The 14,580-nt window shown below is 41.2% G+C and overlaps 1 protein-coding gene across 2 annotated transcripts; it reads left to right on the forward strand.

Annotated features, from left to right (window-relative positions):
• Window positions 1-3,811: 3,811 nt before the first annotated feature.
• On the forward strand, window positions 3,812-11,781 carry prmt1 (protein arginine methyltransferase 1). 2 transcript variants are annotated; one of them, XM_030409963.1, is made up of 10 exons: window positions 3,812-3,957; window positions 5,512-5,607; window positions 5,704-5,859; window positions 6,620-6,683; window positions 6,797-6,939; window positions 7,093-7,180; window positions 8,089-8,204; window positions 8,359-8,509; window positions 10,284-10,405; window positions 10,538-11,781. In XM_030409963.1, exons 1-10 carry the CDS (start codon window positions 3,931-3,933, stop codon window positions 10,619-10,621), a joined length of 1,047 nt encoding a protein of 348 aa, XP_030265823.1. In that variant the 5' UTR covers window positions 3,812-3,930; the 3' UTR covers window positions 10,622-11,781. The 2 variants fall into 2 exon arrangements, with proteins under 2 accessions (XP_030265823.1, XP_030265824.1); XM_030409964.1 differs by having other exon boundaries at window positions 3,823-3,957; window positions 5,521-5,607.
• Window positions 11,782-14,580: the final 2,799 nt, after the last annotated feature.

Genomic DNA, 14,580 nt, shown 5'->3' on the forward strand with positions numbered 1-14,580 from the left:
AGGTGTCTTTTATACTGATAACGAGTTCAAACAGGTGCCATTAATACAGGTAACGAGTGGAGGACAGAGGAGCCTCTTAAAGAAGTTACAGGTCTGTGAGAGACAGAAATCTTGCTTGTTTGTAGGTGACCAAATACTTATTTTACCGAGGAATTTACCAATTAATTAATTAACCTCCACTGCTACAACTCCATCCTAGGGGAAACACTGGACCTGTATCCCTTCTTTCACTCCTCTCTAAAACCCTTGAACATGCAGTCTACAACCAACTGTCCTCCTATCTTTCCGAAAATGACCTCCCTGACCCTAATCAGTCAGGCTTCAGGACTGGTCACTCCACTGAGACGGCCCGGTCACTTGGTGCCGCCAGAGCTTCGTCCAACTCGTCAGTCCTCATTCTCCTCGACTTATCCTCCACGTTTGACACAGTCAACCACCAAATCCTCCTCTCCACTCTGGCTCAGTATTAGGACCGCTTCTGTTTTCACTGTACACTAGATCACTAGGCTCTGCAATCACATCACATGGATTCTCTTACCACTGCTATGCTGACGACACCCAACTTTTCCTGTCTTTTCCCCCATCCTCCTCCAACAGCCATGTTGAAACGTGCGTCTCTGACTGAAACTCTGAACTCCTCTTCATCTGGGAAAGACTGCCCTCGCATGGACCTTTCAATCACTGTCGAGGATGTCACGGTATCACCGTTCATCTGTGGCGAGGAGCCTGGGCGTAATCCTCGACGACGGACTGTCCTTTACCCCCAACAACACTGCTGTGGCCCGATCCTGCAGATTTGCCCTCTACAACATCCGCAGGATCCGGTCTTTCCTCACAAAAGACGCTGCGCAACTCCTGGTCCAAGCACTGGTCATTTCCTGCCTGGCCTACTGCAACTCCCTCTTGGCTGGACTCCCAGCCTCTGCAACTAAACTGTTGCAGTGTACCCAGAACATGGCAACACGCTTCGTTTACAATCTTCCCAAATTCTCCTATGTGACCCCCCTCCAACGTGACCTCCAATGGCTTCCTGTTGTGGCCCGCATCCGATTCAAGACGATGGTGCTGGCATTCGAGGCCGTCAACGGAATTGCACCTGTCTACCTCCAAACACTAGTCAGACCACACACCCCAGCAAGAGCGCTTTGCTCATCTACGTCAGCTGGCCGACTGGTACCGCCATCGCTGAGAGCAAACAAAGCCCGCACAGCAAAGTTGCGACTATTTTCCGTTTTGGCACCTCAGTGGTGGAATGAACTCCCGACCAGTGTCAGGACAGCGGAATCACTCTCCATCTTCCGCGAAAGACTCAAGACTCATTTGTTCAGACTTCACCTTTGACCCGGCATAGCATCCCTCCAAAGACAGAAGAGGAATGTGAAAGGCAGAGAAAGGAGGGCAAAGCACACTGTGTGTGGTCTTCTGGAGGATCTCAGGGTGAAGAAAGTTATTGATGAAGAGTTGAAAGAGCGGCTTGATTTATACTCAATAAAATATCAAATTTGATACACCCCAAGTGTGTGAGAGGTATCACAGGTCCAAGTATGTGAACTTCATCACTATCACTGAACAGAGAGAAAGGTGGATATAGCTAAACTTATCATTATTAACATTACCATGACTAAATAATAATAAACAATAAAAAGTGGGCCTAAAATAGATCCACTTTGGTGGCCTTGTGGACAATGCCCCTGTTTACATCTCAGGGTTTGTCCTTCACCAAGTTTTGCAAAAGCTGCCTTGTGATGTATGCCTTGGTAGTTTGGTGACTGGTGCTGTACCTGGATCATTTGATCAGAGCTACCACTTGCTCACACTGAAAAACAAAAGAGGGCTGATGATTCCCTCCGAGGGCACAGTGAAGGTGGTCAAATCAGCTGAGAATTTCATTCGCCAGTCAACGTCAGGGCAAGCTGTCACAGTGGTCTTGATCGGTCAGTTTGTCCGAGCTGAGATTGGTTCAGAGGATGTATTTTTTCTTGGGGGGCACATTTAGGAAAAACTGTTTGGAATTGACAACCACCATTTTGTGCTGATGTCACTGGTTTTGTGTGTCTTCCACAAACTGAGGATGAATGTGTAAATGAGAGGCATTAACTTATAGCACTTTGTAGAAGGACGCTTTATAAAGTTCACTCCATTGACTTGTATTAGTTCATGGCGCGGATCTCTAGCACAAACAGCAAAGGAGTTACAGTAATTTAAAGAGCACTTGTAAAATGGGATTGCCGATGCACCAAGGGGATTTAAAGGAATACATGTTTTCAACTTTGAAATAAGGGTCACGAGGAACATTTATAAATCATTGATTATAGTTAGGTGACCCTTATTCAGCTTATGCTTTGAAGGAGTTTTTCTAAATGGATTCATGTTTTCAACTTTACACTTAACAGTAACAAAGAGCATTCATTAATGGTTGATTATGGGTAAGTAATGCTGGGACAATTGCTATGGATCTGATGACATAAACTCTTTATCAACCATATAAAATAATCTGTAATCCCAACAAAAGACGTTTGTTGACAGTACCTCAATGGCTATAAAAGTATTAATTAGGCATTTGTTAATGCTTATAATTATACTGACTATAATGTAAGAACACCATAATTAATTATTAACAGATGCATGAGTTAACTGTTAGTGAAACTGCTAGTTAGTGCTTGGTGTTTGCAACATGCAAACGGCTGTGGCTCAGGGGTAAAGCCAGCATCTTGTTATTGGAAGGTTGATGGTTCGATTCCCCACCTTGCATGGCAGCCACCACCATCAGTATATGAATGTATGAATTACTGTAATTACTGGTTTGGACAAAAGTGCCTACTAAATGCCCTATGGATGGATTCTCCCCTCGTCACATGGGTCAATGACTATCTGACGGGCAGACTGCAGTGTGTAAAATTACAGAACTGTGTCTGATCTGCAACATCGATGCCCCCCAGGGAACTGTGCTGTCTCGCTCTTCCCCACCTACACTGCTTACTTTAAGTAACACACTGAGTTGTGTCATCTGCAGAAATTCTCTGATGACACTGTGGGGCCATTGTGGGGTGTGTAGAGGGTGGGAGGGAGGATCTATCTATCTATCTATCTCTATCTTTCTGTCTAGCCATCTATCTATCTAAATTAACATGACAACCTAAGTGATAAAGAGCTTAAAAGGTTAGTTGACCAATTTTGACATATTATTTGACATCTAAGGAGGTATGTAAACTTGTTGTGTTGCTGTCCATTGTTCTTTTGATGGGGTTATTACCATGATTAGTCTCCTATTATTGTGTAGGTATATATTAAAATGACTAGCTTAATTCACTTAGAAAAAGTTTAAAATTGAAACAAGTATCACCAGTTGCACATTTTACCGCTCCTGTAATCTCATTTATCTTCAGCAGATCTTGACTTTTACTCAATAATCTACTGGCTCATAACGAGGAAATAATACTTGTGATTTTCAGGTTTCACAATACTATGTAAGATTTTTGTCGGCACAAATCTTGTGCTTATGAGATGTCTATAATGGGTAATTTCATAACTGTTGAAGGCTTACCAGTTAGTTACCACTGAAAAGATGTCGATGTTCCAGAAGAGGATGAAATTGTCAATAAAGAACACACTGTTGGGGTTGCATGCAGACATGAGCATGACAAGTAATGATGAGGAAGAGTGGCTGAGATTTTGGTTCTTTTCACAGGTTTTCCTTTTGTTTAGTTAGTTAGTTTGCTTGTTTGAAATAATGTATTTAGTTCATTTACTCTATGATGTTGTGTCACATATCCCCATGTTACATACTCTGGTACGGCAGATGGCGGTAGGCACCTTAAAAGTCATGGTCGCAACTCGCCCTAACAACAGGAGAAGAAGAAGACGAAGCGGAAAAAGAAGAACAAGAGCAAGAACAAGTGGAAGAAGAGAAGCGTCAGACAGCAGTTCGAAATGGCCGCGCCTGCAGAGAGGATGGAGGTAAGATCTTACAATGCAGTAAACGCCTCCGACTCAACGTGGTTAGCTACAGATGCATATTTTTATAATGGAAGGAAAGATGCTTCAGATATTTACTCTTTCTTAAATGACTGGTGTTCTTATTATTTAGCTCAATGACGTTAACAGATAGTGATGCATCCATTTTAGCGATTTCTCGTGTGGTGTATCTGCCGTTGCCGCTCATTCATTCAGCGGCAAGGAAAGATGCTTTATCCGGCAGACCTTGTATTTAATTCAAACTATTGAAATACGTTGTATTTATATGAAAATCGAAGTTGATGGCCAAAATCGCAATTTTTAAGTGACCATAGAAAAGTTTTAGTTGGTGCGACAGCCGGCCGGTTGTGAGTCAAAGACCCTGTTGGACCGCATGGGACTTTAGCTTCTCAGCTAATTAGCCAGCTAGCGAGCTAGCTATTTCAGGCACGGATGCTGCTTATTTCTCTGCGCTACCATGAGCCCGTTTTAACAGGGCGACATAGTTGAGCAGAAGTACTTCCCTTGATATACTGGGTTATTAGTGGCATCCATATCCAATCAGGTTTTGACCTTGTTACGATAAGATTTCTTGCTGTTCGGCTAAGTAGTAAGCTAGCAAAGCCCGTTGAAGCGAAGACGCTTGTACGTTAACGCCAGCCGTAATCCCATAGTTTGCTAAATTGAATATAAAAGGCCAGACAGTACACCCGGTGATCATTTTTAATTAAGAAACCCTGTTTACATCGGTAGTTGACCAGGGAACGAGTTAAAGTGTTGTTCGATCCCGTCGCAAGGCCATTGTCGTCTCACACGGAGGACTATAAACCATGTGCTCCCTTCTATTTAATTATGGCCCCGTCTGTGTTAATCAGGGCGGTCTAACTCTGTGCTTATTAGGGCAGGTATTTTCGCACAGCATAAATCCAACTATAACAGTTTATATACAATTTCAAATTATCTTTTTAGATGCAATTCTAATTACAGGTAAAAATAGTGCGCGTTGGACGAATCTATTAATGACGGTTTTATATTGTTTAGCATTCAAGTTATTCCAGTTTCTTGTCATGAGTAATCAGCCACAAAATAGGCTACTCCATAGTGTTAAAAAGGCTTCATCAATGCAACTATTCTTTTGCGTTTGTCAAAAAGCTCCAATAAAAATGATGTCTGATTCAACTGTAGAGAATCAATGTGAGAATCTCTGGTTTTATTACCACATATTGACTAAGAAAATTTCCACACTTTAATAACTCATTACTTTCTGATAAGAGTGCTATATTGATAGTGTGCAGCAGACATCGGTGTATCTATCAAACAATACATTAATGGTCACCGATGCAGTGTTTGATGAGACCTTAAAAACAAATACGGTTCAGTAATAGTCGTATATACTAGCTTTTATGTGGTAAGGGGTGTCACATTTCACAGCTGAGAATAAAATTACTACCACTATACCTACACACGTAGTTTCATACTTTGATAAGACTGAATATCTACACAGGGGAATGAAGCCAAGCCTACTCCAGGTTGTAAGTGTGTGTGTCTTTTGTTGAGGTTTCTCAGGGGGAGAGCTCAGCCAAGCCAGCAGCGGAGGATATGACATCTAAGGATTACTACTTTGACTCATACGCCCACTTTGGCATCCACGAGGTAATTTCTTTACAAACTGCAGTATCAAGGTTTACCCCTGTCTCACAAGATGCTAACTCTTCTGCTTGTATTGGCCCTGTTTTACTGCCACTGTAGGAGATGCTGAAAGATGAGGTTCGCACTCTCACCTACCGCAATTCCATGTTCCACAACAAGCATCTTTTTAAGGATAAGGTGGTGCTGGATGTGGGCAGTGGGACAGGCATCCTCTGCATGTTTGCTGCCAAAGCAGGAGCCAAGAAGGTTATAGGGGTAAGTGTTGGGCTATTTCACACCTATTTAATTCCTAGACTGGCTGGATTTGGTAATTGCAACATTAGTTGGTAGGGTTTGACCAATGTCCAAAATTACTTTTTTATACTCTTCGAAGAAGGGACAGGCACATGAGAATAATTGTCACATAACCATTTAAGTGCTTTTTATTGAGACTATAAGGTATTATGTTGAAAAAGAATTTTAAGAGGAATGAATGCAACTTGTGCAGAGCAAGGGTCAACCACGAGAGAGATGGAAACAAATGTCTACCAGTCATGATACATCCAGATAAAATGTACAATTATAGTCCTTGGTTGGTGTTTTGGGGGTCTTATCTAGCCAATTTGCCACCCAATCCTGTGACACATAGGACAATGGATTTCACCATGTGTGATGTCTGTGCCAGTGTTCATGTTTTTCAACTATCCTAAGCCTCTTAAAAACAGGGGTTTTCCCAGGAGAATAAAAAAAAAAAATGGACTCCTTCTTTGTACTTTGTGCTCAACCAGTGCAGCATACTGCTCCTGTGCTCCATTTTTCTATTTTAATAAAACACATCATATTAAAGCTATGTCATATCAAATTATCCCCCATTTCTCGATATAACCTTAACATCAGGTGTGCATAAACTATAGGTTATGAACTTTTTAACATGAAATCTTATTGGTTTTGGCCATGAGGAACATAGTCAGTGATGGCCTCTTTCTATCGGCAGCATAAATTGAATTCTTTCCTTTCTTTTGCATTGTCTTCATAGATAGAGTGCAGTAGCATTTCAGACTACGCTGTAAAGATTGTCAAGGCCAACAAGCTGGATGATGGTAAGTTTATAGAATCCAATCATGTGAAGCTTAATGACTTGACAATATTTCTGGGTCATGTAAGGATGGAGTGGAGTTCCTGATGTACCAAATTACCCTTTTTGTGTCTCCAGTTGTGACAATCATCAAGGGAAAGGTGGAAGAGGTGGAGCTGCCTGTAGAGGGAGTAGACATCATCATATCAGAGTGGATGGGATACTGCCTCTTCTATGAGTCTATGCTCAACACAGTCATATATGCCAGAGACAAATGGCTGGTATGTATGAGTGTTTGTGTGCCTTGATTGGGAAGTAGGAGGAACTGCTGGTTCCTGAAATATTATTCTATCATTTGGTTACCAATGTCTAATAATCCCTCAGGAGTCTACTTCAAATACCTGTAAGTCTGAGTCTTTTATTCTCCCCGACAGAAGCCAGATGGACTAATTTTTCCGGACAGGGCAACACTTTATGTCACTGCCATTGAAGACCGGCAGTACAAGGACTACAAAATCCACTGTGAGTAGTCTTGTCATCTGAGCCAACCTAAGGCCAAGATCCTGTAGGTTGGAGGGCGTCTGTGATACTGAGATTTGAGGAAACCTGCAGTAGTCCAGTCGTTTCCGGCAACATGCTGTGAAAGAGTATAGAGGTGTGGTTTTGTTCCAGATGCATTCAAAGGGCACAGGATTGTTGGAAATCAGTTGTGTTCAATCAGTGCGTTTACATGCACAGCTTAGTCAGATTACAGCCATAGTTCGACTATGCTACTCAACCGGACAACTGCAATTATCCGAGTATACATGCCAGTGAGAAATTTGGATTATTGTGCCGGAGCATGTCGTACCCTGGTGCGCTAGGTGGCGCTTTACCCATTTCAACTAGTGGTAACAGAGCCACCTCCGGCTGACCTCTTTACGTCACCAGCTGCCTCGGCATTCAAGAAAGATGGCGTACGAAGAGCGAGACGAAGCTACATCTTTGTACATTTCGTATTTGGTGTACATGATAATTACACAAACTAGGTGCACAATGGCGCTCTTTCTTGCAGTGATTTCGGAGGAAAGACGACGACGACGCCCCCGCCGTCCATCTGCTTCCGGCTTATGGCCCCGGGGGGAAAAATCCGATCTGATTGAACGTATACATGCAGGAGTTTTGCAACTATCAATCGAATAATCTAGGTGTTTTAATTCGACTGTGAGAAATCTGATCCGATTTTAGTCAGACTAAGGTGTATACATGCATCTTAAGAAAACCAAATTACTGTTAGTCCAACTATGATCTGATCTTTGAGTGTCATGTAAACGCACTGAATGACTGTTGGATAGGATTGTTAACATGAACCCCACTGGCTGTTATCCACATATTGTATGCATTATTCTAAGTTAAGTGAAACCGTGTGCCTGTGCCTTTGCCTCTGTCAGGGTGGGAGAACGTGTATGGTTTTGATATGTCGTGCATCAAGGAGGTGGCAATTAAGGAACCTCTGGTCGATGTTGTGGATCCCAAGCAGCTAGTCAGCAGTGCATGTCTCATCAAGGTGGGTGGATGAATAACTTGTTTGATATTGTAATACTTTAGAAGTGATTCTAAAACAGAGGTGTATCTGATGGTATCTACGGAGGCGTAACCCTGAAATAGAAATTCTGAAATTTACCAACTTTGGTCTGATGCTCTTGTTTGGTTGTTTTTAGGAGGTGGACATCTACACAGTAAAGTTGGAGGACCTGTCCTTCACCTCACCATTCTGCCTGCAGGTGAAGAGGAATGACTACATCCATGCGCTGGTCACCTACTTCAACATTGAGTTCACACGCTGTCACAAGAGGACCGGCTTCTCCACCAGTCAGTCTTCTCACTCACTCACTCACTCACTCACTCACTCACTACTGTGAACTTGTTTGTGCATAAGTGGTGATACGATCATTATCCTCAAATCCACTGATATATCGCCCTCTGATAAATGATAATAATGTAAACCTTTTATTGTTTAGAAAACTGAATAATTAGGAGCCACTTATGACTGGTAACCCATCACCCCACAGCTGACTATATATAATGATTGAGATTAAACGGCACCATATCTTTTAGAATTGGTAAATGTTTTTGGGACTTTGAAACTGAGTCCTTGTAAGATTTTTGCCAGTAGCTTTTGGGACGAATGCTGTTAATTAAGTCTTCACATTAAGAATAACATTTCTTTATCTTGTTTCACACAAATGCTGTCAATTAAATCTATTCTTTTCTAACAGAATGATGAAGCCTTCTGAAAGATTAGTGTTGGGCTATTTCCTTTTGCAGCATTTTAGTAGAGGTGTGAGTCGTCATTGGCCTCCATTAAGATTCGTATGTAAACCAATGCTTGATGCATCTCGGTGTATTAGCTCAAATACCAAAACATGTAATAAACAGAAGAATCTGTTGCAGTACGTCTCTGCCATCTATTGACTCATCTGGTTTTGTATCAAACGGTTTGTTCCAAAGGGATTTATTATTGTGAATTGGTGCTATACAAATTAAATGAACATCTTGAAATGGAAATTGATATTTTGGCTCGGACTATCAAATGGTTTTGTTTTCTGTTTTGGTTTGTGTGCATTTGATTAAAATCTGCTTGTAATGGGATCAGGCCAATGTCCTGTTGAGATTTTCACAGGTCGGAGTCCGGTGTCAAGTGACCAGTTTGAATCCAGCACATGTTATAGAAACAGTTTAGTTAATGGCTTGTTGGTCGAGTGACTAGTCTGGGTCAAGCTGGGTAAGGGCAGGGTCATTCTGACATCAAAGCATCTCATTCTTATTAAAACATCGTAGCCAGAGAATGTATTGAAGGGAAATTTTTCAAATTTGGTACAAATATCCCTTATGACTCAATGATGGGCAATTAGAATTTGGTGGTCAGAGGTCACTGACCTCAAACACATATTTGGCCACAGTTCAAGGATTGTGGGGCCTAATGTTAAAGGGATGTGACTTTAGTTAATGTACCTGGAGTTATCTAATTTTAAAAAATTAGACAATTGCAATTAAAATGCCATTTACAAATGTAATTCATCTCAACTTACCTGCTATAGCTGTACCTGAACACACACACTCCCAATGGTTTGCATGCAACTTAACCCTTTGTGCTTGCGTGAGTGGAATCAATGAATAAAATGGCAGATTAATTCATAGCTGTGAATTAACATTATAGGCTGTCTGTGTAACAATTTGGCCACAATTGACCGTACATAGTCCAGCCATATACAAAGTTTCGACCCACTCGTGTTTTAGGCGCTAACTTAATGCAGATTACATGAGGCATGGGGCACTTTATCACCAGCAATGTTGTCTGTGATGGGCTCAGGCAAATTCAAATTAATCAGGAGGCCAGTATAGGTTGGTGCGAACGCAATATAGGCGACTTTTCCAATCATTCATGTGAAGATCTTCGATTATCCCAATAATAACTGCAACACAAACAACTTTGGTGTTTTAACCAATCCACGATAAAAAAATATATTTCTCCCATCCCTACATTGCACCCATAAACTGAAATGAATCGATCTGAATAAACATCTTTTTGTAGAAGTTGTTTTGGCAGCACTGTATTAATGCACACTTTATTTTCTGTTATCAGGCCCCGAGTCTCCCTACACCCATTGGAAGCAGACTGTCTTCTACCTGGATGACTACCTGACTGTCAAGACGGGCGAGGAGATCTTCGGCACCATCAGCATGAAGCCAAATGTCAAGAACAATGTAAGCAGAGCTCCTTTATTCAAAAACAGACTTCCCCCCCCCTACTTGCTGTGGTAGATGTATTATGTATGTGTTGCTTCTTCAGTGCATTCTGTTGCCTTTTGTGTCTGACTTGTTGCTGTTGGTTTGCAGAGGGACCTGGACTTCACTGTAGACATCGACTTCAAGGGTCAGCTGTGTGAGGTGTCTAAGACTTCAGAGTACAGGATGCGTTAGAAATCTCTTCTGTTTGTCTTTAGTAGAGGACAGATTATACTGTTTGACTGTGTGTCTGTACAATAGTTTGACGCTCCCCTGCAGCAGCATTTTAAGAGTCCTTTTTTCTTTTTGGTTTTCTCCCTCGTTCAAACATGAACTGTATTTAAAAGGCTTTCATATCATGGGTTATGAAAAGTGGCATAGTGATTCATTGTGCTGTAGTCACTCAGCAACATGTTTTTGACAAATGCCTGATGGTGTCCAACATCTTCTTGGGTTTTCATTTTGGTTCTTGTCCTTTGCATGTGCAAGGTCCATATAGACATTAACACAATGTTTCTGCCGACATGTCTGCATAGTATTACTGTTCGGTCACCTGGTCCTCTGTATGGTCATTACATGGTCTCCCCTTATTTTTGATTCTGTTAAGAGTTGTTGAAGTATGTATTCGGGTTTCTGTCACTTCCACTTCCTTCCATTTGTATACCAGTTGAAAGAAACCATATGTAACTGACAAGAGAGCTGCTCACCAAACTGCTCTGTTCAGACCAAACATAGCCCTGTTTATGTCTTTGTTCCAGTGAGGGGAAGTTCACTTCTAGGCATATTAAGACTCTGAGGCACAGCAGGTCATTCTCTGAAGTTATCACAGCAGAATCTTAGTGCTTGTGAGGTACACGGTATAATTGGTAAAATAATGCACAGTACACACTCAACGGTCTTCAACCAGGAGTGTGTGTTCATTTAGCCTGCAGTATGTTGCTGAATCACAAACTAGGTCTGAATCTTAGTTTTCTTCCTCAATAACTGGGGTTTTGCTTGAGCTGTCAGCAGTGACACCCTCACTGTTTACTTAAATATAACCAGTACTCCATTTGACAGGGTTGAGGTATAATTTAATTTATATATTTTATCATTTTATACCAACAGGAAATGATAGAATATATAAAGTGTTATAAATATTTTTGCCATGGTCATTTTTTTTTAATGGTCTCACCAATTTATTGTAATGGTTTCCAGCTCCATTTCCTATGTTTCTGTCACTGTCCTGGGATCCATGTGTTTGTCTTGATACAATGTGTCTGAAGCAGTTTGAGTCAGTCTGAACAGAAGTTACCATGTTGGAAGTGCTTAGAGAATGCTTCGACTCACATTTTTTTTTTTTTTTTTTTTTTTTTATTTGTTTGCTGATTTTTCTTTTTTAATAAATAAACTAAATGTAACTCTTCCTGCCTCATCTTCTAAGTGATCTGAGCTGTGCGGTGTTTACCAAGCAGCTGTACGATATATCACCACATACTAGTCATGGGGACGTCACAATTATCCTGGCTAAATTGTCATTCACAATATCATCCTGATAAGCAAATATTTAAACATGTTGAAGTCTAAAACATTTGATTGCATTGCTGATTTTTGAGTAAAAACAATCTTGAAGGTAGCTGTAAATTATCAGGGTTTTCCCCCTGCAAGAAACAAATGATTGTTATCCACATGATTTCCCACATCTCCAAACTCGGCCATAGTGACAAGCTTTGGATTTTTGGAATAACTAACGCAGGCTTCCCCTTGTGGCAGTTAAAAATTTATCCACAAATCGATGCAAGTGAATTATGAGCTAGAGAGCTTTTTCAAGTCACTGATGAGATGGATTCATCATCATCTCAGTGTTCAAATCTTGTATCCTCCCATCCCTACCATGCTTGTTTATGATATTTAGCAACACTGATGCATACTAGCAACATGACAGACTAACAAACATGGTCCGACATGGGAGCAAAGAGTTGTCAGTGCCTATAAAAAAAGTAGCCCTCCCTCCCTCAGTTTTCTTCAAATATCAAATTGAATCACTGCGCCTCTGATTACGATGTGACACTGAAGTAAATGGTTTGTTATCACTGAAGACATCTCAACAAAAAGAGCGATGAATGAAATGACTGAATACGTTTCTCTCCAAGATGATATTACTCAAATAATGGCTAACCTGAAATTACCATTAGAATTGGAACGAAAAAATATGGAAGATCAGTCTATTACATTCGTATGTATTTTTAATTACAGTGTGCAAAATAGTATAAACTTCATCACAAAAAATAAGTTATTTCAAGTAGTTAAGTTAGTCTGAGGTTTATTGGTGTCCAGTGACCTCGACTACTTCTGCTTCTACAGCCAAAACCCCCTACTTCTGACACAACTACACTTTGGTTGATTTCCAGTCCAGTGCCATTCCCATGGCCTCAAATACCATTTTATTAACAGGTCCCTCAGCATCTCATACATATAGGTCCACCATAGTGAATTTCTATGTGAATGGCCGAATGGGATGGTGTCCTCCTCCTCTACTCTTTTCATCAAAGTTCCCTTTTGATGGACCTCAAGCCCCTGGGAACATCCATCTCTCCTGGCTCCCTCTGCCTCATATGTTGATGAATCTGGATCGTCTTACCTTGGGTTCTGCTGGGTCATTGCTCTCAAATATTGTAATATTTGATGCCTCTTCATTCTGTTTCTTCAATCCTTTTTTGTTTCCCTGTTGGGGTCTAAGGAAAAGGAGTTGTTCATTGTACAGGTTGTACTTAGGCAATGTGATTGGGATTTTGGGCTATAAAAATCAAATTGATTTGAATTGATTTAAGGACCAGCCACACATCTGGTGCAGCATCAACTCTGCTACCAATGTCCCTTCCTGTGGTGCTGCCTCCAATCAGAATGTTTTTCTAGAGATGTGGACTGTATACTGTAGAGCCTTCCTGGTCCAGTGTCGTCTTCACTGCAAGCTACGTCCAACAGCTTTTCTCTCTGAGCGTTCCAAAGTGGCTTACGTCATCGCCTGCCTGAGGGTGAGCCGAGGTATTGGCCACTGCATTGCACGGTCCATGGAGTGCTGCAGACGCTGTTGGAACACTAACTGTACATCAACACAGAGAAGTGTGAGTTCCATACAGCTTCTGTCTCCTTCCTGGGGTTCATTATCTCACTGGATCACATCCAGATGGACCCTGAAAATAAAGATCCACACCAGCTGACTCGGCAACAAATTGCAGATGTAATGGACAGTCCTACTATTTGCAGAGTTTATACAGCAAGCTTCAAGAAGTCTGCCTTGCACACCTGAGCTCTGGCAGTCATGTCTGACCAGCCAGGTTTAAGAGGGCCACACAGAGCTGCGGAGTGGCTCACATGTTGAAGGACTTACCGCCAAGGTACCTCATGACACATGCACTAATTTCAACAGGTATGATTAGCACAAAGTGTTTGCTGATATAAAGTTAGGATCATAACTAGAGCTGCCAAATTTTACCATTAGGGTTTGACTGTGATAATGTCATTATTTGGTCTTAACCATCAATGTTTGCTGATTTTTTTCAGCTCCATGCCACCTACTCTCCATGCCCTGTTGGCCTCCTCCCTGCTCTCTCCCTCTCTGTCTTTACTTTGAATATACCAGTGAACATGCAAGAAATATTATCAGTACATTAGTGACTAGAAAGAGTGTTCATACATCTACATTAACATTAGACTGTTGTGATGGGATTATTCAGGCTGATTCTGTCATTATTCAGACAGCCCCTCTCCCCCTCCCAATTATTTTTGCAACTTATGAGTCTCCTGAAATTTTACATATTGTTCATAATAGACTAGAATAAGTAGAAATGAACATAATTGTAGAATCTGATAAACAAGAACAAATCAGACAATTAAAATAAACTTTTATTAATAAACTTTAAATCTATCTATAATACAAGGAATCTCTGTCTGTCTGTGTGTGTGTGTGTGTGTGTGTGTGTGTGTGTGTGTGTTCCTCAATTATTTTTGCGGATCAGGATCAGACTGACCTGAGACTTTCAACATGGCTGCTGCGTGGTTCAGTGGTGTGCAATAAGCATTTGCTTGGACTGCAATGATAGCATGAATAAATTATTTCATAAATGCTTTACAAATTCTGCAAGCATTGTCCACGAGCCACCACAGTCACGTGG

Source organism: Sparus aurata, chromosome 24 (genome assembly GCF_900880675.1).
Source record: "Sparus aurata chromosome 24, fSpaAur1.1, whole genome shotgun sequence".
Taxonomy (NCBI): Eukaryota; Metazoa; Chordata; class Actinopteri; order Spariformes; family Sparidae; genus Sparus; species Sparus aurata.

What these genes read in the sequence shown, in the direction of transcription:
- prmt1 (XM_030409963.1), top strand. Translation starts at nt 3,931, where the DNA reads ATGGCCGCGCCTGCAGAGAGGATGGAG. An exon ending in CCCACTTTGGCATCCACGAG is followed by an intron (nt 5,608 to 5,703) that starts GTAATTTCTTTA and finishes CTGCCACTGTAG; the next exon opens with GAGATGCTGAAAGATGAGGT. An exon ending in GAGGACCGGCTTCTCCACCA is followed by an intron (nt 8,510 to 10,283) that starts GTCAGTCTTCTC and finishes TTCTGTTATCAG; the next exon opens with GCCCCGAGTCTCCCTACACC.